Here is a 24,952-nt window from a genome sequence, read left to right as displayed (position 1 = left end):
ACAGGGGCGCCTGGGTGGCTCAGTTGTTAAGTGTCTGCCTTCGGCTCAGGTCATGATCCCAGGGTCCTGGGATCGAGTCCCGCATCCGGCTCCCTGCTCGGTGGGAAGCCTGCTTCTCCCTCTCCCACTCCCCCTGCTTGTGTTCCCTCTCTCGCTGTGTCTCTGTCAAAAAAATAAATAAAATCTTAAAAGAAAAAAAAAAAAAAAAAGACAACACAAAAGTACAACTGACCCCTGAATGATGTGGGGGTTAGGGGCACCACCATCCACTCCCCAAGTAGTTGAAATCCACAGATAACTTCTGACTCCCCGAAAACATAACTACTAATAGCCTACTGCTGACCAGAAGCCTTACCGATAATATAAACAGTTAACACATATTTTGTATATGTATTATATATTGTATTCTTACAATAAAGCGAGCTAGAGAAATAAAATGTTATTAAGAAAATCATAAGGAAGAGAAAATGCCTTTAGAGTACTGCATTGTATTTATCAAAAACAATCTGTGTACAAGTGGACCCATGCAGTTCAAACCCATGTTGTTCAGGGGTCAACTGTATACATTCCACTGTGTGTGTTTAAAAATAAAAGTCTGTAATTACAGTTAGAGACCCCTCCACTTTTTACGAAGGAACACTGGAGAGCTGAATTTCTAGTGCTTACCAGGGTTTCATTTTTTACCATTGCTTGAAGCCAGTTGAAGTCAACACTCTTAAATAAAACAGCAACAAACAAGTCATTGGAATAATATTCAAAGTCAGAGAGTGGTGCGCCCTCTGGATAAGTCATCCTGATAGTAGTTTTATTACCAACATGCTCCGAATATCCCTCAACTGGTGCACTGTTTAACCTATTTAAATAAAAAGGACAAAGATAAATTGACAAAGCAAACCATCAACTACTTTATCACATCATGCAAGATTCCTTCGTTGTGTCCCACACACGTTTATAGGGCTGGGAGGAAGCTGTGGGTTGGGGGTAAGGCCTCCCTCCCGGCAGCCTCAAGTCCCCAAGGGACGCCCACACCTCCTCTCTGAATGTCAAGCAATTCCATCCAGTCCTACCATTTTAAGCCAACCCAAACATCATATTTTGGGCTTTCTCTGGGCATCAGTAATGTTTCCTCGAAAGCTTCCCGCTGTGCTCAGATATTAGGAGTTCTTGCCAGAATTTCAGAAAGGTAATCAGAAAGGAAACCAGGGTGAGGCAGACCCAAACCACAATTATACTGACAGGGTTGGGACCAAGGAGGGCACTGGGCCCAGGTGCATCCTTAAAGCAAGGACCTGGGACACTTAAAACTGTTAGATCAACAAAGGCAAGATCTTACCAGCGTGGTTGTTTTGGGGCAGATTCTAAGAATTCTTCTGAAAGCACTACCACTCACCCAGTTAAAAGAGTTTTGTAATCTCAAAGTCTGTTTGGTTCTTCCCTTGTATTATCACACCCGTATTATCACACCCGTATTATCACACCCGTATTATCACACCCGTATTATCACACCTGTATTATCACACCCGTATTATCACACCTGTATTATCACACCTGTATTATCACACCCGTATTATCACACCTGTATTATCACACCTGTATTATCACACCTGTATTATCACACCTGTATTATCACACCTATATTATCACACCCGTATCTCGGCTTTCTTCTCTATTCCACCGCCACTTCTTCTAGATCTGATACCTACCTCTGGATTATCAAAAGATATTATTACACATGACAACCAAATGCAAGGCATGCCCCTGAGGCAGGTATCCCCCCCTTCCCCTTTCTTTTCTTTTTTAAAATAAAGGACATTATCAGGGTTGTTGGTGAAATCTGGATAAGGACTAGACAGGGCCTGTATTTTCTCAGTGTTCATTTCCTGGTTCTGCACAGTGTTCTGTGGTTCTACAGTTCTAGAATAGAGTCTCCTTGTTCTTGGGAAATGCACACTGACTTATTTAAGGGTAAAGGGGCTTGATATTTGCAACTAACTATCAAAGGGTTCAGAAAAGAATAATAGTATATATAAAGAGAAAATCATAAAGCAATGTAATAAAGTTGGAGAATCTGGGGCAAGGGTGAATGCGCGGTTCTTTGTACTATTCTTGCAACTTTTCTGTTAAATTTGGAATTGTTTCAAACCCAGAAGTTACCCCCCAAAAGTTTCTTAACTGATATTCTCCCTCATCATCAGGCTAAGCCACCATTCCTCTGTCCCCAGCACTCGGTGGCCTCCCAGTGGCCATGCATGAAGTCCATGCTCCCCAGTCTGGTGATCTGCGGGCCACCACTGGGCATCAGGCCACCTTACAGCCCCTTCCCCACTCTCCCAGCCCCACTCTCCTTGCAGTGAGCAAAATGGAATCTCTCCTGTCAAGCAGGGGCCTGAGTCAAGCAATGACACAAGCAGGTAAGGTACTGCAGCTAGGAGAGACCAGCGTCAGCTGAACCCCCAGAACTGATAATAAGCAGAACCAGAGGAGGTCTGCGGGGGCCCGAGACCAATAAAATTCCTTTAAAAGGGGAAGGATTTTGGCAGCAAACTGTTAGACTCCTCAGACCTGACCCCTCTACGTCTGACCACTTGAAAAAGGCAACTGCCGGGGAAGGCTCTGCCCGAATGATCTCCGGGCAGAACCGAGAGCCTTGGCTGCTGGAACATCAGAAGCAGGAAGTGCCGAGAGCTGACCCGGACCAGACCGAGGCTTTATCTCAACTGCACCCCACAGACTGACTTCGCGTTTGGTTCGTTCACTTCCTGCACCCTTCTGTTAGCTTGTTTGTTGTGTGGTTCGTCTTCTCTCCTGCTTTGTGTGCTGTGTAAGAAGCCAAGTTTAACCACATGTGAATTATCATCGAGTCTGGAATCCTGAACCTACTTTCTAATTGTGATTTACTTTGCTTCGTGATTGAATAAAGCTGACACTGGGGAAAGACACACTCGTGCGTGTGCCTCCAGAGCATGCTCCTGACACTCCTGCAATAATAGGGCAGGGCTCCACACCCGAGATCTCGCTGCCTGCCTCCTCCCTGAAGCGCCCAATGCCACTGTTCGGCAAGGGCCCCCTTCTCTCCCACCACACCCCCCCTCTGGCCCAGGGTGCGCACTGGTAGCACCCCTGGCTTCTCTCCGCTCCTCTTCCCGCATAAGTCACGCACCGTTAGATGGGCACGGGGCCCCGTCTGCCTGCGCACACATCTTTCAGCTGCTCGCACGGGCCCAGGGCTTAGATTCGGAAAGCCTCCGCCTGCATTTGGACTGCTGCCATCTGGCCTGGACCCTGGGCCCTCTAGGGCCTCAACGTCTTCACTGGTGACACTAACAGAGATGGCTTCACGGAGGAATGAGAACCTCCAAAGCACGTGACACAGTGTCTGGCACGTGGAAAGCATCCAGTGAAAGGCAGTGGTTATAGCCTCCTTCACCCCAACCTTTACAGTCCTCATAGCCCAACCCCACTCCTACTCCTTCACCTCACACCATTCCTGCTTTCTGGCCACTGGGGCCTACGGCACCCCTTTTACCTTTAAACTAGGCTCTTACCTGTTTCTTCTATCTCATGGCTTTTACAAAAATCTGGTTCTTTCCTACAAACCCCTTACGCCCCCTGTCCCCTCCTCCTGAGCCCCCACCTTCCTACACATTCCCCAAAAATAGGTGCTAACATTTATTGAGCAATTACCCCAAGCCCGGCACTAAATGTTTTACACTAAATTCTAAGTGCTTTACATCTGTGAACTCATTTTGTCTTCACGGTAAGCCTAGAAGATGCGTACTGTGACTGCCTCCAGATGAGGAAACGGAGGCACAGGACAGTTAGGAAACTTGCCTGAGATCACAGCGACTGGGGACAAAGGCATTATGTGAACACACCACATTTAGGCTCAAAGTATCTGAAATGGATCTTGTCATCCTCCCTCACTAACCTGAGATTTTCCCCAACTACTCCCATTTCTGACAGCAGTTCCACTAACGTCTGAGACCCCCAGACTAGAAATCCTGGTGTCCCCTGACGTTAACTGTCAGGCTGTCAGAAAGTCCTGTAATTTACTTTCTCAATATACCTCTTGGAAACGCACTAGTCTCCATTTCCACTTTCTCCGCCTCACACCAGGCCCACACACTGCATGCACTGACCACAACCTCGAAACCCAGTCCCCGGCTCTAGCCTCTCCTGCCTTCGGTCAAACTCACACACTCCTGCTGAACAAATGTGATGGAAGACCCAGCATGCACTGTACTCCTGGTTCTGCACTTCCTTCTGATAGGGAGAATTTATTAAAATGCCTCAAGAGCCTTAAAAACAATCGAATATCTTTAAGCCAACAATTCTAAGGATTCTTAGAATTATTTCCAAGGAAATAATCAGAGATAAAGACATAAGTATGAGATACGCAAGGCATTTTCACAATAACAAAGAAACTGAAAAATTCAAAATATCCAGCAACAGTAGAACAGCTAAATCACTTACGATACTCTCATTTAAAGGACTACTAAGCACTTGGAAGAGTTAATTTTCCAAGAAATATTTAATGGCCTCAGAAACTGTTTATAATATTATGTTAAAAAAGCAAAACACTTGATAAGAATATAAATGCACTCGTTAGTATGTGTATAGAACAAAAGTGGAAAAAACACAACAAATTAATAGCGGTTGGTTATCTGGGCTCTGAAGGGTTATTTTCTTCCTTACATTTTTCTGTATTTTTTTAATCTTCAAGAATGAACATATTTTGCTTTTATAAGGAAAACAATTTTTAGCCAGTGAAACCAAAAAGAATCTAGGATGAGTGGAGTTCAGGCTGCGTGTGTCCTAGATCCCTGCCGGCCCTGCCTCGCCGGGCGCACCCACACCCAGCCCTGCTCCCGGAAGCCAGGCATCCCACCAACTCACCCCCCCCCCCCCCACACCGCGTGCGCCTCTTGGTCCTCCCCAGCTCAGGCTTCCTCCTGAATCCACCCAGCCTTCCAAACCTCACCTCCTCTTCAAAGGTTCTGCCAAATTAGGGTCAGTGTGGCACAGTTTGGGGCATCCAATCATTTCATGTTTTTGTTTCAACATCTCAAGCAGTAAGCCCCCTGCAGGCAGGGACTTAAGGCGCTCCCCGCGTCCCTCACTGTTGCTGGTTCGACGAGGACCAACAGCAGTGAGGTAAACTCTGGAGATGAACCCATGTACCTTATCACAACATCGAACTGGTTCAGGGCATGGCCCAGCACTAGTCCGTGGAGTATTCCGCCACTTCCAATAACCACACAACGCCTACAGCTCTTGGCTCTCAAGTGTTCAGGCAGGTCATGCTCAGGCAGTATTTCCAAGAGGGTCTGGACTTGACTGGAGAACTGCCGGAATCCGAAAGGAGGATCGTACTTGTACTCGGCTTCATTCACTTTGGGGGCCTCCTTCACGAAAGGCGGCAAGTCCGGACTGTACTTGTGCTCAAACAACCGCGCCATCGACTTCTTCGCGAACTTGGGCCGGCACTCCTTTTGCAAGACTTGCTGAGCGTATTTCTGAGCTCTCTGGAATGAAATCACACCAATCTGAGTTGGAGAAACTCTCAGGCATTAGAAATACCCTCTGACAGATGACACTGTGTCCTGTGATGTCTGATAGAGCTCCCTGTTGAGTCCTGTCTTTCAGCATAAAACGTCTGCTTTTTTAGAGTTAACTGATGCTCAGAAACGTAAAGAAATAACCTGGGAGAATCACAGGACAGGGAAATAAACTCCACAAGAATATTTACTTCATTATACAAGGAAAGTATGTCTTTGTACCCCCACCTCCTACCCCTAGCCTAAGCTTGTTCTCCAAATAAATTTGGGGTGAGATACATACTTTGAAGTATCTCACATTTTATAAAATCCATCACATGCTACCACATGGATGAACCTGAGAACACTGTACTAAGTGGAAATAAGCCAGTCACAAAAGGACTGTCTGACTGCACTTACGTAAGGTCTCTAAAGTACTAAAGTTCATAGAAACAGAAAGTAGAATGGTGGTTGTCAGGGACTGGGGGGGGGGGCAGGGGCAAATGGGGAGATGCTGTTTAATGGGTCCAGAGTTTCGGTTCTGCAATATGTAAAAGTACTAGAAATCTGTTTCACAGCAATGTGAATACACTTAACAGGGCCAAACTGTACATTAAAATATAGTTGAGATGATAAGTTTTATGTGTTTTGCTTTTTTTTTTTTTTACCATCATTTAATAAAATTTCGTATTTCAGGTTCTTATCTATCAGGATGAGAAACAGGCTGATTTATCAGTTGGGCAATGAGCTTCATGGAGTCTGGAATGCAAGTTATTCTAAATGTAATCAGGGCACAATGTCATGTCAACATAGAAGTGGCCTCGGTTTTGTATACGATCTTCCCTGCACATTAATGCTTTGCCTCCACAAGGAACTACCGCTGAAGGCCAAGTACAGTGACCCAGCTGAATGCAGCACCCCTCGGAGGGACAGGGTCCAAAGGCCCACTGGCCCCCGGCTTCCTCCTGGCTCAGTCTGGCCAGACGCGGCCTCACAACTGCTTGGCCGGCAGTTCTCCCTCATCGTTGTGCTTTCGAAAGGTCCTTATCTCCACATTCAGCAGCGCTGGCCCTGCCTTTCCCCTCCTCCCACCAGGCTATCTTCACACACACGCACGTACCCATGCATGCGTGTATGTGTGTATGAAGTCCCAGAGTTCCTGGGATATTTAATTTTAGGACAGAATGTGTCTTTTAAACCAGGTCTATACTATAATGAGAATTACTATTGTTACATATTATTTTAAATGTATGCCCCAACTATGTTTTTCCTCAAAGTTTTATTATTTTTATGGTCTGGTTTTTGAATAATGAATATTTTTGTAGGAAAACACCTATCTTATTATAGCAGAAGGCCCCCTGCTCCTCCCTTTTGAAGTTACAGCTTCAAAGAGTTATTAGTAGCTGGTAAGAGCACACTGTCTGCATCTTGAGGACGTGGCCCCATTTCTGAAAAGGGGAACCGATACTCTCTGAGCACAGATGAGGCTGCAGACACCATACGCAGTCACGGTCTCGGTCTCCCGTCACCAAATCTCTCACACTTTAAAATATGGCCGTTAGTCTCTTCACTTTGTGGGCTCAAGGGGGCATAACCAGTTAGAGGGCTGAGCTGGCGTGCTAACCCAGTCTGATGACTTCCCGAATGCCTAAAACCACAGCCTCTGTCTACACAGAGCAGCACACAAACACCACCACAGAGAACAAGAATTTAAATACGAACTGGTATCTTTGTGAGGAATCAGTGAGAAAGCCACGCAAGGACCAGTCGTGACCCTGAGCAGCACCAGAACGGAAGGCCTGCCAAGCCCATGTCACTCCGCAGCCCGTAGAGACTCATTGACGGGGGCAGGGTGAGCAGACGGGCCAACCACACCACACACGTCTGTCTCCAGACCCGAGGCCTGAAGGTTATGAACAGCAAGTCTTATAGAACAAGAGGTTGAATCTTTCGCTATAGAACGACATGTCAAGCATCTGGTGTTGCAGATCTCCTAGGACAGAAATGAACGTCTGAGAAGTGCCCGGAGGAACCCAGAGCAGCTTCGGGACTGACGCATGACTGGAAAGAGAAGTAGGTGATCGAGCCAGAAACCTGGGCTCAGCTATCCTGGGCTGCCAAATTTCCTCTTTAGAAGTTTCATTTGGAAGGAGGGAAATTTCATTCCATTTCCATTCTGGCAAAGAGCTCCATTTCAGGCTTCAAACTTAATTTTCTAGGCTGGGAGCAGCACAAGGCTTAGTAATCACCCTCTGACCGTGACTCACTCACAGCGGGGTACAATACATCAATCCGGGGGAACGAGTGTTTGAAACACCACTGGAACCATCTACGGCGACAGTAATTCCTTTTCTCCTTCTGTTTCACCTCATTTAGAGACGTGTGACAAGCCCTGAGAAAGCCCTGGGGAGCGTTTCTTCTAACCATAAGCTGGTCCAGCCTCTCTCCTGCCTCCTCCATGCCTCGAAAGCCTGGGGAGGAGAAGCTCGCCTCGCGGAGCCGTGACAAAGAAAGGACTGTGACCGTCTGCTTCCCCCTGCTGCAGAAAGCTCCAATGCTGGAAGCCGAAGCAGGCCGGAGAGGAAGGACGCGGAGGGGTCTGGGTGGCATCCATCCAGGGTGAGGGCCACGGGGGAGCAGAGAACCGGAGACTCTCGCAAAGATACAGGAACTCCCACTTCTCTCAAACCAAGGCATGGAAACGAGGGCTTCGGTTTTTACAAGCCTTCCAGGCTGAGCTTTCTGGCTGCCCACAACGAAGAATAAACAGACAGCTGGTAGTTCCAATTGTCAGTGAGGTGGCCATTTGCCACGGGAAACCACCATGTGACAATTCACTGAAGGGTGTTTAAAAAAATCTAAGTAACTCTCCTCGGCAAAGTCTCCACTTTCGTTTCTACTGCGTAACTTTTACGATAGTACTTCTCAGAAATGTAAGTAAATGGCATAATTCTTCGTAAAAGGCAACGTTCTCTTTTCCTTCTTTAAATCCGGGACAGGGCACAGCACTGAGGCTGAGGGAGAGTTTGGGGGCTGGAGCTAACCAAACCGGGGTGGGCGCCTGACTCAGCCACAGGCCACGTGAACGGAGGGCATGAGTTAGGTCTGTGAAAGGCCGCTACTGCTCTCCTCCTCACGGGGCCGTTCTGCTGCCCCCCGCATTCTGCACTGTGCCCGAGACGTGTGAAGACTGGATACGATCACAGAACAGCGACCGCGGGCAAAGCTACTGCCACCCTGAACTCACGTTCAAGTTAGCCGTCTAGAACCTTCCCCTGGCTACCAGCAGGGCAAAATCTGAATAACCAAGTCACAGAAAGAACACCACAGTAACAACTCAAGCAGTCAGGGGCGGCCGGGGACTGGTGGCTGAGGGAGGGGGACAGACTACAACGGGTGAGGGAACTCACTTGGGTGAAGGACGGAATGTTCTAAAATTGGACTGGGGTGATGGGGGTGTAACTATGTAAACGCACGGATGCTATCAAACCGTATGCTTAGGAGGAGCAAATCTTACGGTGCGTATACTTTGTCATGGTAAACGGTTAGGAAAAAACAATCAGAAGACCTGGACGCTAGACCCAGTTCCAGATCTATTAACCAGCAGTGTAGCCTTGACTGAAGCATCCAGCCCTCGGTCAAAGCTTCAGTTCCCTCATCTCTGACATTCGAGGATGGTCTGGGGCAAAGGGCCGGCGCTGAGGACAGGAAAGAACCAGTCTAGAGGTGCAGGCGCCTGGACTAAAAACTCAGCCCAGGTCACTATGCTTACCTTGGCTACGTGAGTGTAGATCTGCAGAGTCAGAGGGAAGTAAATTTGGCCATAATTAACTACACACATAAAATGCAGTCCCCTGGGTGGTATGCAGTTTTTAGCTCTCTGAGAAGGGAGAGGGCCTAGTTCAAACTGTTGCAACCACGTGGCCCAAACCTAACCTGACAGGAATGTGCCCTCGTCTCTCCTCAAACATCTTTTAAATGCAATTTCACATCTGAAATGCGCTTTCAAAGTGTCTAGATCCTGGCAGAGACCACTGTTAGTCTTTTTAAAGAAATGGCACATTAGGGGGCATCTTTAAATAGAAAAGACAAAATCCACAACCACCACGGCCACACTTCTGCTGCTGTATTAACACAGGCCGGGTCCAGCACAACCAGACAATGCTCAGACTCCCAGGGTCAGCAGGGTCCCCCTAACACGGCAAGCTGCTGAATATCCTCAGCAGAGCTAACGGGGCCTCATGGCTTTGAGACCATCTTCTGCTAACTTACATCCGCAACAATTCAGATCTGTCTACACGCTCTTGGTGGTAAAGACCAATCTCCACCAACAGCCTGGAGACAGGGTCTTCTTTGTAGAGAGCTCATACCACCTCACAGCCATTGAGAACACCAGGACCACATCGGCCAGCTTCCGTGGCCGTTTCCTCTACTCTGGGGACTTGAGAGAGGGTTTCTGATTTTTCTTTAATGAAACATGACCAGATATCAAATTTGGGACCTGGTGAGTATGGCATTCAAGGCCTTTCCCTCTTTGGTCCTGGCTCATTTTCAGTCTTCCATCCTGCTGTTTCCCACTCCAATCCTCAATGATATCCAACTCTTGCTGTACGTCTAATTTGCAAAGCCCTGGAGAGCAAAGCCTGGAATGAAGCAGGACAACCTGTCAGGACCACTGTGAAAAGTGGGGCATTCTGACAGAGTCAACAATGTGAAAAAGCTATAAAAAAAGTCTCAAGTGAAAAGATAAAAAGCACCCCTAATTCCACCGTGGTTACAGCAGACTTTCACTTTCTACTTTATTAATTTCTGAACTGACCAAGGCTTTCACAAACACGTTTGACTTATATCACTACCCCCTGATTCTTTCTTCTTTCTCTACAAACTATAAGAGACTTTCTACTTTATTCATTTCTGTATTATCTGAAGTTTTGGACTTATTTTTGTACCTGGAAAAAATAATGATCTTTTAGACATCTTTTAGAACTGGGTTGATGTGGCAGTCACCGTGGGCTGCCTACTGGGTCTCCATTTCCCCACTCCTTAGGGAACCGTAGTTTTGTGCAGGAAGCTAACAGCCCTTCCCCAGGCAGGCAGTGGGGCCTGGGAGGCTGACCTTGCCCATCAGATACTCCCAATCCCCCTTGTCAGGGACCGGTCAGGAATCCTCACTGCAGCCAATCAGGGCAGGGCACTGGCAGCCCTGAGAGACCGTTACTGGTCCCACAGTGAACTTAGGTTTTGAAATGGCGCCATCAGCCTAAATGGAGGACTCCTATTTCATGGTTTAGGGGAAAGGGGATGGCGAGATTCTTTCTTTTTCCTGTCTACTATCCACTGGTGGATATGAGGAGAGTTGAACAGAAACTATCTGACCTATTCCTTGAAGGGATATTAAACTTAATGTACATTACAGAAAATACTCAAAGAATTGCCTGTTATTTAATGGTGGATTTTCTATTCAATTGGAGTTCAGAGATGAGACACCACACCATGGTTCAGTAATATCTCCCCTCCCTCTGGAGTTGAATATACCTAAGTACATATTCATTAACACAATATGTTAGCACACAATCCCCATCTCCCAAGGGCTTGCTTAAAGGACAAGTGGGAAAGACAGTTAAAACACTGCAGTGTAAGTGTTAGGATTAAGGTATGAAGGCGCTTCTAGAAGACAGAGTGGGATGATCAGAGAAGGCTTCTTAGAAAAGGTAACTCCTGAGCTGAGAGTTGATGTAAAAATTAGGAGCAGAGAGGCCAAGGGAGGGAAGGGCTCCAGGCAGTGAAGTTAGAAAGAACACAGCAAACATAGGGGAAAGTCTTTTCAACAAATGGTGCCAGGAAAACTGGATATCCACATTCTAAAGAAAAAGGTTGGACCCCAACCTCCCACCATATACAAAAACTAACTCAAAATAAATTAAAGACCTACATTTAAGAGCTAAAACTATAAAACTCTCAGAAGAAAACATAGGCTCAGGCAATGATTTCTTAGATATGACATCAAAAGCACAAGGAACAAAAAGGAAAAAGAGATAAACTGGACTTCACCAAAATTAGAAAATTTTGTGCTTAAAAAAAAAAAGAAACTTTTGTGCTGAAAATGACACCATCAAGAAAGTGATAAGATAATTCACAAAATGGGAGAAAATACTCGCAAGCCATATATCTGATTAAGGGACTGGTAGCCAGAATATGTAGAGAACTCTTACAACTGAGTAATATAAAGACAAATAACCATATAAAAAAATGGACAAAGAACTTGAATAGACATTTCGCCTTAGAAGACATACAAATGGCCAATGAGCACACAAAAAAAGAGGCTCATCATTAGTTACCAGGGAAATACAAATCAAAACCATAATGAGGAAGAAAGAAAGAAGCTCGACCAAGGGGTTGTGAAGGGATTTAGTGCCGGGCACCGGCAGTGCTGAGCCGCAGAAGGAGGCTGAAGAGCCTGGCAGGATCCAAGGCACAAAGAGCCCTACAGGCCAGACTCAGAAGTCTGGGTATTCTAAAGGTAATGGGAACAAATCAGAGTGTGAAACCAGGATGCACCATACCGGATTCAGTTTTTGGAAATACACTACCGCCATAGTGGGGCATGCCTGGATGCAGAAAGGCGGATAAGGAGACTGAAACTGGGGCAACGGGTGGGAGCAGAGGAACTGGAGCATCACTCCTGTTCCCGGAATCCCAGAAACTGTCTATTTTTATAAACACCATCCTTGTTTTCAAATAACTTCTATTTTAGATGAGACAACAAAACACTTAGGTAAATTACTGTATCAAATGGAGTTTCAAAGTACGGTTGAGGTGCAGCATCGAAGGCACTGAGCTGGGGACCAGCACTGAGAGCAGGGAAGAAACCAGCCTATCCTTTCCAGCCCGGTACTGATAAAATTACAGACAACCACACTTTCAGGGCTGGAAGGGATCAGAAAAGCCCTTGCACCACCGACTGTCTGATGCCTAAATTCTATCTACAGGACCAGTTACCCTGGCTTTGCTTCAAGAGCTCCAGAGATACGCCACAAGGGCGGCCCATTAATCCCATCTTCTGATGCCTGGGACCATCACCTCCTTCTCCTTTCAGCTGGGCTGCCTTTCCTGGATCCGCACGTCTGTCACTAAGGCCACCTGGGCGGAGCTGCCCCTCCCGGAGGCCCGCAGCTGCCACGTGCCCTGCACCAGGCCTTCTGTCCTGCCGGCTACGCAAACGTTCCCATCCCCTCCAAGGTTCCTCGGGGACACGGTCTTGAGTCTCTTCTCTGGTCATCCTCAGAAGTCACTGGGACTCCTTGCGGAAGCTTCCAGAGTAATAGCCGTAATGATCAGAGCACCTGTCTGAGCTCTGCAGGGATGAGCAGACCATCCCTGGGCTATTCATGTCGCCTATGGGGAGCAGCTGAAGGCAGCCATGGCACAGGCCGATGCAGACGGCGCCGGCCAGGCCCAAAAGCTGCAAAGCTGATTTTCCCCCGGCGTTACTACGGCACATCTTCTCCATCTTGGGCTTGTGAAATGGCGGGCTGGACCCCGGCACACCAGAGCTCCTGTCTCTCCTCAGTTAACCCGGTCTCGAGAGTGGTTATCTTTGCAGTCGGTCAGACGGTCTGTAGCGTGACTAACTAAATGGGCAGGAGAAAGAGGCCGCGAAGAGAAGGCGGACAAGCACAGTGAAGAAGCAAAGGCGAGAGTTCAGGGCTGTCGGGACGTCTGCAAGGCCGGCCGGGGAGGGCGGCGGGAGGCCCGAGCAGAGGCACGGGACACGTCCTGCTCCACCGGCACAGACGGGCTGGCGCTGGCGGAACGGAGAGCGGAGAGCGTCAGCCAGCCTCCGGGGACGGCCCCGCACGGGAAGGCGGGCTCTGGGACACGCGACGGTCCTGCAGGGGCCACGCTGCACATTCGTTCTTTACACTCTCTTCACCTGCCTGTCTCTCAGCACAGGTGAGAGGCTGCTTCGCAGGACGCAGAGACTGAGGGAAAAAACGCATGACTAAAAACGACTAGCAAAGGAGCTCCGTGCACATTATGTTATTCAGCTCTGAGGACCGCCCTGTCACACGGATGGTGTTGTCTGCATTTCAGCGCTGAGAAAACTGGGACTCAAAACAATTAAGAAACCTGCCCAAGGTCTCGTCTTTGACTAAGTGGCCTTTAGACTTGAATCTAGGTCAGAGATTTAATGCCCCTCCTGTGCATCAGCCTAGCTGTAACTCCTGGCTCCTGTGGCCCTGCCCTACCCGGGCGGAGAGCAGGCAGCAGGGGCTCGGACTCCACACCGCGCTGCTGAGTCCAAGCCCCGGCTCCACCGCGGACTAGTGAAGGTGACCTTACACAGGCCGCCTAATCTCCCCGTCCTTCCGTCGCCTCAGCTGTGAGGGAACGACAGTTCCAACGACGAGGGTTAAATGCGTTTATAGTGCTGAAGCACTTTTAGAATAGTCACACAGTATACATTAAACTAGATCAACTAAACTGGTTAACTAAACTAGATGTGGACTTGGGCAAGCAGCTTAACCTCCCAGCCTTCATCGGTCAGAATACTGGGCTATCGCCCCGTCGTGATGGTAACGCGCCCACACACGCTGGTCACCATTATCGCCAGGCCATCTGACTTCAAATCATCTCTTCTTTCATCCGGGACGGAACGTTATTGGATCATCTAACCACTCATATAATCCGTGAAATGAGCATTTAACAGGTCAACTGATTTAAAAAAATAAACACAAATTGAAAGGAAAAAGCTTGAAATACAGTGTGAAATCATTAAAATGAAAAATAAGAATGACGTGACACTAAAAGAACTTGCCCCTGTTCTAAGGACGTGAATGCCGGCAACAGCAGAGCAAGCTAGCCCCACGGCAGGTGCCTAGAGTGGGTCAGATGCAACTCACCTCCCCCAAACGACTTCAGTACATGGAGGAAGAATACTGTGGGGTGGCTGGGTTGGTTATTTGTTTTGCTGGGGGGGGGGGGGGGTTGTCTCTGATTTTGGAGCACCTAAGATGAAGTGTTTTCCTTCTGTTTATAACTTCCCTGAGGACTCATCTATAACCCTTTAGAGATGATATTTCTGTTTAAGTATAAGCTTGGAAATACTTTAATTTAAACCACACCAATGGCATATCTAACCTTTACACGGTCCGGGTCCACATAATGCATTTTTTTCATGTCACATTCTTCAGTAGTATAATTTAACTTGAGAATATAAAGGATCCACACTCCAAACACAAGCAATGTACACCTGGAAAAAAAATCAATTAGGTATAATGATGCAGTTATGTGATAATCAAGAGAAATCATGTGAAATAAGGGAAAACCTACCCCAGCTTGAGTTTGCCTGCCAGGTAACATGAAAGTACAGCCTTTAAGGGGACCTTCGTGGCTGACTTAAGGCACCATTTCTTACTTTCCTGACAAGAAAAATTAGTCATTTACGACTATCTTTGTTATAAGTGAATACAGAGAAAACATTTTTCTGCAAAGGCACCCTAATAAAATATGAATCACAATGCAGACCACTGGACTTTACAAGACCAAGTAATAGCTTTTGAGCTGCAGAATCTCAGCTTCAATTTTTTGCCACTTTAAAATACTGCCAGTCTTTCAAATACTGTATGATTCCACTTATATGAAGCACATCGTCAGAAATCACAGAGACAAAAAGCAGAACGGGGGCTGCCAGGGGCCAGGGGGAGGGGAGGGAGGGAGTCAGTGTTTAATGGGTAGAGAGTGTCGGTTTTACAAGATGCAAAGAGTTCTGGAGGGGGATGCTGTGATGGTTGCATAACAATGTGACTGTATTTGCTATCACTGATGGTAAATACTATGTTATGGCTATTTTACCACAATAAAACAAATGGGGGAAAAATACTGGGAGCCCTTAAAAAAATAAGAAAACAAAATAAATAATCTACTCATTATTGCCTCTAAAGATTCTACCCAGAAATGAGGCTAACTGAGGTGAAACAGAACCACCAGTCACCCTTAAGACCATCTATAAAAACTGTTTTTAAAGATCCCATAAACTCATATTATTATATAGTTTAAAATACACACATGCACCCACATACACACACAGGATTAGGAGAAAAGAATTGAGTCTAGTTCTGGTTCTAGAAATTTCGTTTTTTAAAAAAAGATTATTTATTTATTTATTTATTTATTTAGAGAGTTGGAGTGCAAGCGGGGTGGGAGAGAATCTCCAGCAGACTCCCCACTACTGAGCGTGAAGCCTGATGGGGTTCAATCCCATAACCCACAAGATCACAACCTGAGAAGAAACCAAGAGTCAGACGCCCAACCGACTGAGCCACCCAAGTACCCCCAGAAACCTCATTTTTAATAAGCTCTCTAAGTGATACTGATAAACTAAAAGTAAAAAAAAAAAAAAAAAGTTTAAACCTAAGTTTAGGAACCATTGTTTTAAATAATTTGTGTTACTGAAAAAAGAGTTAAGGAATAACCTTAATGGGAAAATGATCCCTTTTCTAAAGGAAGGGACAGTTTAAAAAACACAGCATCTAGCACAATATACTATACACAATAGATGCTAAATTATTTCTTAATATTTAAGGATGATGCAAGAAAGTATTGCTAGGAAGTGTTTTCAAGACTTCTTGATTCTTCTTTCAATAGGCTCTCCCATGAAAACCTGAACAAGCATCCTAATTTTCCCCTGGGATGGAGTACAATGTTAAGCGAATAGGATGCTACCATCTGTGTAAAAGCAGGGGGTTAGTAACACACACACACACACACACACACACACACAATTTCTTATGTACACAAGACTGGTAATACTGGTTACCTTTAAGTGGGGGGCAGGAAAGAGAGGATATTTCACTGAGTACTTTTAATATCTTCTGAATTTTAAATCTTGTGAATATAGTATTACCTATCCTTCTCCCCAGCCCCCCGAAAAGGCATTACATTTGGTGCATATAATTCCCTTATCTTGATTACAAACAAACAAACAAACAAGGAAGGAAGGAAGGAAGAACAGTGTGTTAGAAGCAGGCCCGGTACCTCCAGCACTGAGGAACACTGCACTGGAATGCCCGCTCGTGAGTCTGTCGTGCCCACACTGTGCGCAGCGTGGGCCCAGGGCGACCTCGTTCACTGCCATGGGCCGGCATCCCACACAGTGCTGGGCATGTCAGGCCTCAGCAAATATTGGTTGATGACAAAAGGAGATGGAAAATATTAATGTACGCTTCCTTTTTCTACCTTCCTCTTTCTACACCCCCTAAATTAGGGGTATTTTCAAAAGGGTGATTTTCTTTTTTGTTTCTTTCTCTTTTTTTAAAGATTTTATTTATTTATTTGAGAGAGAGAACAAGAGAGAGCACGAGCAGGGGGTGGGGGGCAAGGGCAGAGGGAGAGGGGGAGGGAGAAGCAGGGCTTCTCTGAGGTGGGTCTCGATGCCAGGACCCCACAATCATGACCTGAGCTGAAGGCAGACACTTAACTGACTGAGCCACCCAGGCGCCCCGAAAGGGTGATTTTCAACTTGGTTTGGCTGCTACCAAATGCAACCGCCAAGTCCCTCCCTTAACAATCTACCACTTATTAGGATATAAGGGTGACCTGGCTGACACACCTATCATCTCTTTTAGTGTTCAATATTTAAGGCTCTTCAAAAGCTGTAGGGGACTTTAATTAACCGTATTTTTAGATGAACTTGAAATGGCTAAGGGGAAAAGCCCCCTTTCATTATGTAATGGCAGGGAGCGCTGTGCATGTAAGAGCCGCTCTCTCAGGCACTGAGGCTCAGGAACAGAGCCTGGGTGCTCCCTGGCTGGTGCTGCCCTCTCAAGAAGTACAGCCTGATGCATAAACCCAGATGTCTGTGTATGGAACCTGCACTTGAGTGTGCCTTTATATGACCTTTGAACCAAGTATGAGACCCATCCTTCGGGTCCTACTGCATTCTTCTCCCAGCTCCCCACAGCTGACCCGGCCAGGGGGGTCATAAGGCCCAAGGGCTCATACTTACTTTAGGATGTCTTTTATCAACAAGTTGGGTCTTCTCATCTTGTTTTGAGCTCGGGTGTACCATTGCAGAGAGGGTCTTGAGCGATCGCTTCTCAGTTTCACACAGTTATACTCACTGGGCATTGCTGTGAAGAGAGGAAGAAGCCAGGGCAGGGAAAGGAGGGAGAGTCAAGCAGGTGATGTTTATAAAAAGCCTTTAGGGGGCACATCCATAGCATGGAATACTACCCAGCAACAAAAAAGAATGAACTAGTGATACACTCAACAACCTGAATAAATCTAAGGCAACTATGCTGAGCCAATACTAAAAGTTTACATGTTGTATGATTCCAGGTATATAACATTCTTGAAATGTCAAAATTATAGAAATGGAGAACAGATGAGTAGTTGTCAGGAGTTATGGAGGAGTGGGCTGAGTGTGGCTGGATCCTTGTGATGATGTAAATATTCCGTGTCTTGACTGTATCCCATCAATATCCTAGCTGTGATAGTATACTATGGTTTTGCAAGATGCTGCCAGTGGGGGAAACTGAGTAAGGGGTACATGGGATCGCTCTGTATTATTTTTTACAACTGCACATGAAACTACAGTTATCACCAAATAAGAAGTCTGATGTTTTTCAAGAGCCATTACCTTTTAGAGGTGCATACGAACTATTTACAGATGAAACAGGAGAAATGAGATTGGCTTCAAAAAAGTCAGGAAGGGGATAAGAGTGCACGTGGGGGAATGAATAAAGCAACACTAGCTTTAAACTGTCAAAGCTGGGCACTGGGTACATGGGGCTCTTTATACCATATTCCCAATATTCTCACGCTTTGTACATTTGAAGTTTTCCATAATTAAAAAAAGTTTAAAGAGGAAGTGTTACATTAAAAACAGAACAAAAGTGTTACACTAAGGAAAAAAAAATGGCAATTTTAAAAGATATTTTTCTTTAAAAATTATATGTTCTTGAGTATACTTGCCTATTTATTCTTTTGAATTAATTGTATTCTCAAGTTTTCAATTTCTAAATAATATTCTATGGGGTACTCTAGTAAAAATCGGTATGTCTACCCCTGCGTAAGTCTCCCCCTTCCTCTCAACTTGGTAAAACGCTGGATTTTTAGCTAGGTGCGTGGCCTCCCAGCATAAAGACTACATTTCCCAGCCTCCCTTGGAACTAGGTATGGCCTCATGACTAAGTTTTAGCCAATGGGATATGAGCAAAAGTGACTTGTACAACTTCCAGGGTGTATGCGTTGGCATACACCTTTACCCCTTTTCCTGCTGGCTGAAATACTGACACATGAGGGGCCACTGTGGACCACACAGAGAGCACACCACCAAGGGATGGTGGAGCAACAGCAGAGACGGGGCCTGGGTCCCCGGACAAGCCCAAGGACAGAGCCGCCATTCCACCTTAGACTGCCTGCCTCTGGGCTGTCAGAAGATGGAGAAATAAACTTCTATCTTGCTTAAGCAATTGTTAATTAAAAGTGAAGTCATAGCTCAGCTAATCTAGGCACCTATTATAGTATGCTATTATGATAAATTTATATATTAAGAAACAATATCTTTACTATAGTCTTTCAGCCAAGAGGCAGTTATATGTCATTACACACTTTATTTCCATTAAAGTGTCATTTCCTTTGAAAAAAATCTTTTACCAAATTGACGTTCAAGTAGTTAATGTTTTTGCTACTGGAAACAATCTCTCCCTCCACTCCAATTCTAACTGTGTAGCAAGAATTTTCCTAGATACGTATCCTTCTGAATAGTTTCAAAAAGACCGTGCCAAGGACCTCACCAGTAAACCCTTGCTGAAGAACAACTGAGACCTGGAAGTTTTCAAACACCGCAACTTTGGGGTTACTTAAACGCATGGCCAGCCAAGTGGTGGGAACCAGCAGGCTCCCTGTAACCAGTACATATATAAAACACATTTCTAAGATGTCTGTGTTTTTACAACCAGAATGACATGCAATTCACCCCGAGGCGGACCTCCAGCAAACACAGTGACTGCGGTGTCAGAGAGGAGCCCGTCTCCACCTCTGCCTGTCTCTGTTGCGCTGGACAGCGCCAACCCCGCAGGCCGTCCCCGCAGGCCAGAAGCCTGTGAACTTCCTTTCCCCCACTGGCCCGCCCGACAGCTGAGCTGTCACTGTGGGACTTCCTGGTAGAAGACAGGAGGAAGACAGGAGGAAAGAAGCAGCCTTTCCGGTCCCCTGATTCAGCACAGCCTCTGGCAGGGGTGGTGACAGTCACAGGCAAGAGAGGGTGACTACATGTGACTCCAGCAGCATCGGTGGGCATCTAGCATCATCGGTTTCCACTCGAGAGAAGTGATGACACCTCCAACAGCTTTGTGACAAGTACAAGCCTCAGCCCAGGGTGACAGAAACTTCCTGATCTCTGGCTAACACTCCTACACCTCTTTTATAGATTTTATTTATTTATTTATTTATTTATTTATTTGAGAGAGAGAGAGCGAGCAGGTGGAGGGGCAGGGAGGGAGGAGGGAGAGGGAGACTCTCAAGCAGACTCCAAGCTGAGCATTGAGCCCAACGAGGGGCTCGATCTCACAACCCTGAGCTCATGACCTGAGCCGAAATCAAGAGTTGGATGCTTAACCAACTGAGCCACGAAGGCGCCCCTGGCTAACACTTCTTTCTCACTTTGGCATCTTCAGGCCTGCTGACGTCTTTGCGATCAATCCCCTGCATAAAAGCCCTCCTTGCCGGAAGCATCTCCACGGTTTCTGGTTTCCTGCTGGGCACTGACTGGTATATCAGATGATGCTCTCCTGCCACTTTCAGGAAAGTAGGATTGTTCAAGGAAAGGAGGGGCTCTGGGGGTGACAGAGTCTACCATCCTGAAATCCTTCCTCTTCTCACTATCACTGCCATACAATACAATCCATTCAAATGCTTAAAAACAAAAATAGCTGTTTTGGTTTTTTTTCTAATCACACTGGAGAGGATCTCAGGAGAGATGAGAGATGAGAACACAGAATCTACAGCCCGACACCTGGGCTCAGCTCCTCCCCCTACCAGTGGGGAAGCTTTGGGCAAGTCACTATAACTCCTGCAAGCTCAGTTTGCTCATCTGTAAAATGGGCGTGGTCATATTACCTACCCCATCGGATTCACGTAGGGAAAGTGGGTGCACATCACAAGCACTATGCACCTGCTGGTTGTCGCTACTATTATCACAGAAAAAGGGAACTTACAGGCGCCCAGTCTCATCTGACAGGATTCATCTGTTGGGGCTTTAAGGCTCTTGTGTCTTTTGGTCACCCTCACTTCCAGACACAGGTTTGACTCTAGCCTTATCATGGAGTAGTCCTTTCTTCCGTCCATCCCATTTCCCTTCCGGGTGTCTCTGGAGAAGCAACATCCTCCTGAAGCCCCTCACACACTCCCCCACGGTCAGGTCCTGGCCAGTATCCTCTCTCTCCCCCACCCCCTTTCTCAACCTGCAGAACTTTTAAATGCTCAGGGTTCACTGGCCTCTCACCGTCCCTGCTCCCTGTGATGGCCGAGCCACTCCCAGCCTGTCTACCTTCCTTCATTCCGTCTGCACACCATGCCTGGGATACCTTGCAACCACATTTCCTCTAAAACCTCTTGAACCTTCCCTTAAACTCCCACACGCACATCTTATGACTCCAGGGTCCTGGTCTCCACCGCCAGCACAATCTTCTCGTCCCACAAATACTCACTGCAAGGCTTCACCATCTGCCTTTCACTCACTGCCTCAAGGGAGAGACCCCCCCCCCCAAGCCCCTCTCTCTGTGCGGACCTCTCACCTAAGCTCAGACTATGCGTCCGACAACCTGCCTGCTATCTTCATCTCAGACAACATTACGAAGCAGAACCTGGCACTTTCCTCTATTCCTTACATTATTTGGAAGCTGTGCCATCCATTCAGCCATCCAAGGTGAAAACCTCTGTGACAGAGGTTTCCAACTCAGGCTTCTAACTTTCATTCCCAGCCCCGGTCAATCTCCAGGGTCTCTCGATCATACCTTCCTGAACTTCTCATGCCTATTGACATTCCTCCAGTGATCAAGTCCCTGGACTCCCTGTCTTGATTCTGTCTCCTCAAAGCCATCTTTCTAAAAAAAAGTATCCTGTTTAATGGTTTCCAGCTCATCTCAGGTTCTTTGACTCCAGGTGACAAACCTGTCACACTCTGGCCACACAAAAGTACTGTTAGAAGCCCAGATGTGCCAGATTGTTACCTCAGTGCCTTTGCACGTGATGGAATTCCAATGTGAACCCCAACAATCTGCCTGGTGAACTGCTTTTCATCCTTAAACCCTCTCCTCTGTGAAGATAATTTTTCAACACCATGGCCATCCCCCGACACTTCCCCATCTTTGTTGATTGCAATGAGCTGACGTTGTCTGTGTATATTTTAGGTCTCCTCTATCATTGTGCAAGCACCTGGAGGATGAGCTGCAGGGCCAGAATTTTGTTCATCTTTGTATCCCCAACACCTAGGACAGGGCCTGGCACACAGCAGATCCTTAGGAAACCTCTCGCATTGAGTGGAATGTGCGTTGCATGCCTGTAACCTGTCTTCAAACAAGGTAAGCATCCTCCAAAAATGTTATTTTCCCCAAAATACCTAAGATAAAAACTGAAAGTTAAGGGGCGCCTGGGTGGCTCAGTCGTTGGGCATCTGTCTCCAGCTCAGGTCGTGATCCCAGGGTTCTGGGATCGAGCCCCGCATTGGGCTCCCTGCTCAGCGGGAAGCCTGCTTCTCTCTCTCCCACTCCCCCCTGCTTGTGCTCTCTCTCTCTCACTGTGTCTCTCTGTCAAATAAATAAAATCTTTAAAAAACAAAAAACAAAAAAAACCCCTGAAAGTTAACAGAAATTATAATAGCAAAAAATAAAGTATAAGCTCCACTGAAACATCTACAACGTCCAACAACAGGGCATCTGTTGGTAAATGATCACTGCAAGTCACCACTGCGGTGTGTGTGGCATTTGTGACCACAGCCTCAGCATCACCTGGGGGCAAGTGTGAAATGCAGTCTCAGGCCCCCCAGATCTGCTAAATCAAGGGATTCGTATGAACATTAAAGTTTGAGAAGCACTAGCTTGAAGTATCGGGTATATACACTGACACAGAAAGATATTGTAAGAAAAAAAGTAGTTTTATAAAAATGTATAGAGATATACACAGAATCACATTCTAGGACGTTTCCATTCAAGGTCAGAGAATCTGACTTCCCACCGAGTTTCATCAAATCCTCCTACTTGAGCTTGGAAGGTATTCTTCTGATTTACAAGAGACCATTTGGATTCCATGCCCCTCAACATCACAAAAGGACAGCCAACCTGAGTCATCTTCACAAATATACAGCTAGGTAGGTGGCCTTGAGATGCTCCCTCAGAGAACCACAGTTTATAGTCTTGTTTAGCTCTGCAACATCCACACTGTTCATTCACTTCTTTCGTCTTTAATGTTCTATTCGGTGGAGGACGGGTTGCATTTAAGGGTTCAGTTACACAAACATTAAGCCATGGGCATGTTTTGTTAACAACTGCATAACTGTGCACCATTAATCCTAAAAGTAATTATACTTTTAGCTAACAAAACGATCAGAATGCAGGAGAAGACTGTTTATATATCCATAAGTGTATATACGTACAAAGATATTTAGAAGGAAGCACACCTATATGTTATCAACAACTGTGAGTAAGCTCACTTTTCATTTTGCATTCTTCTTATACTCCTTGAATTCTGGCATTACTGCTTTTATTTCTGAAAACTTAAAGACATTTTCATGGGGGGAGGCTCCTTACCCTATGATGAAAAGAAATCTGAGAACCACTTAAAAAATATTCTTAGGAACCCTGAAGCAACTCTAGTGTGTGAGGAACAATATCTCATAAATAAGCTTAGTTAAAGGCAAAAAAGTCGAAACGAAGTTACTGTATTTGGGGGAAGTCTGCTGAGCTGGAAAAAATATATATTTATGGAGAAGCAAAATGAAGAACGTTGACATTCAGCAAGTCCAGTCTGTCTGAGGAGCAGACACTGAGCTCCCCCTGCCATTTGATGTATGGAAGCCTCATGCCCAGCTCGACCTGAACATCAGGGGGCTTCAGAAAACCGCTGAGTGAAATGAGTGGATGAACGAAGGGTGACAGAGGCCCTCCTAGAACTTCAGAGGGCTCGCGCTCATCTGCTCTGGACTGGCACTGCGGGGTGTCGCAAACATGTCCCCCCGCCACCAACTTGCGCATGCACACACAGACCGCATTCACTTTGGTGATCTGGACCCTCCACTCCGTTCGACTCATTTACCTAATGTGAAGAACGCTCAGTTTAGAATGATAAAACCACTACTGATATGCCCTACTTACCAAAACCGCCTATATGGAGATTCCCATATGCATGCTTAATTTTGTCTTTATAACAATCACTATCGTGAGACATGTAATCTATAAAGTCTTTTCTTTTTAATAAAATTCGTCTCTTGTCCCCCCAACCAGAATATAGATGGCATGGAGGCAGGGGTCTTCACTTCGCTCACCACCGAATTCACAGTGCCTAGGATGTTAAGAGGCACATGATAAGCATCTAGTACATATTTATTGAATAAATACTCAGTTTCTTATGAGAGTTTCAGAAGTGATGGTGGTTTCAGGCATTCCTCCAAGGCCTTTTGTTGGCAGGCCATCACCAACAGCTTGCTTATCTTCTTCCATCCCACGACACCCTCCTGTCCTCCTTCCCCATCTCCTTCATGGTAGCTCTTCTCCTACCATCTCCTCCTAAGTGCTAGGGTCCCAGGGCTCATAAGTTTGACCCTCTTCTCACTCAGACTGTCCACGTCTCAGCTTTGCTAACCATGTTTATGCAGAAAAGGCTTGGCTTTCAAAATTATGTATTTCTACTCACACACAAAAACATAACATATCCTTCTCAAATGCTTGTATGCCTGATGAAGAAATAATCCTTGTTAAGGCCCTGATGTATAAGGGCAAGGCCTGCGCTTTCAGTCCATTTGTAGAAATGGCACTAACATTTTCAGAATTAAGAATTAACCATTCAAGGCAAGAGCAGAATAGGCACCACCAAGCAGGACATGATGAACTGCCAAATTACCTATAGAGACAATTACTGGTACAAGAGTGGATAGGGCATTAATATTTACTGGGAGTAAAGCCTACACAGGCTATCACTAAATCCTAACAACACCTACTTCACTGGACTGCTATGCATTTAATCTGCCAAAGGTCATGCATGGAGAAGTAAGGGGCTGAGAATTCCAACCCACATCTACTCACCTCCCAGTCCATGCCCTTCCACCTGGCGGTGCTTAGGAACGGCAGATATGCATGTATGTGAAGGGTCTTTTGTTTCTAATAATGAAGGCTTGACAAGGCACAGACTGTTAGAAA

At 46.2% G+C, this 24,952-nt stretch overlaps 1 protein-coding gene across 5 annotated transcripts in view; it reads right to left on the bottom strand.

Annotated features, from left to right (window-relative positions):
• The window catches only part of ST3GAL5 (ST3 beta-galactoside alpha-2,3-sialyltransferase 5), a 48,891-nt gene that overhangs the window by 5,705 nt on the left and 18,234 nt on the right, over positions 1-24,952 (bottom strand). For 2 of the 5 annotated variants that reach the window (XM_032410531.1, XM_032410532.1), the window contains exons 2-6: positions 17,545-17,668; positions 14,871-14,959; positions 14,679-14,790; positions 5,182-5,525; positions 667-853 (exon numbers count right to left, since the gene is read on the bottom strand). In XM_032410531.1, the coding sequence (XP_032266422.1) occupies positions 667-853; positions 5,182-5,525; positions 14,679-14,790; positions 14,871-14,959; positions 17,545-17,607 (795 nt within the window). In that variant the 5' untranslated portion in view covers positions 17,608-17,668. The remainder of the gene's footprint in view (positions 1-666; positions 854-5,181; positions 5,526-14,678; positions 14,791-14,870; positions 14,960-17,544; positions 17,669-24,952) is intronic. The other 3 variants (XM_032410530.1, XM_032410533.1, XM_032410534.1) reach the window with 2 other exon arrangements.

This window comes from Phoca vitulina, unplaced genomic scaffold (assembly GCF_004348235.1).
Source record: "Phoca vitulina isolate PV1807 unplaced genomic scaffold, GSC_HSeal_1.0 scaffold12, whole genome shotgun sequence".
In the NCBI taxonomy this organism is placed as follows: domain Eukaryota; kingdom Metazoa; phylum Chordata; class Mammalia; order Carnivora; family Phocidae; genus Phoca; species Phoca vitulina.
Note: the sequence above shows the minus strand (reverse complement) of the source record. Positions and strands in the feature narration are given on the sequence as shown.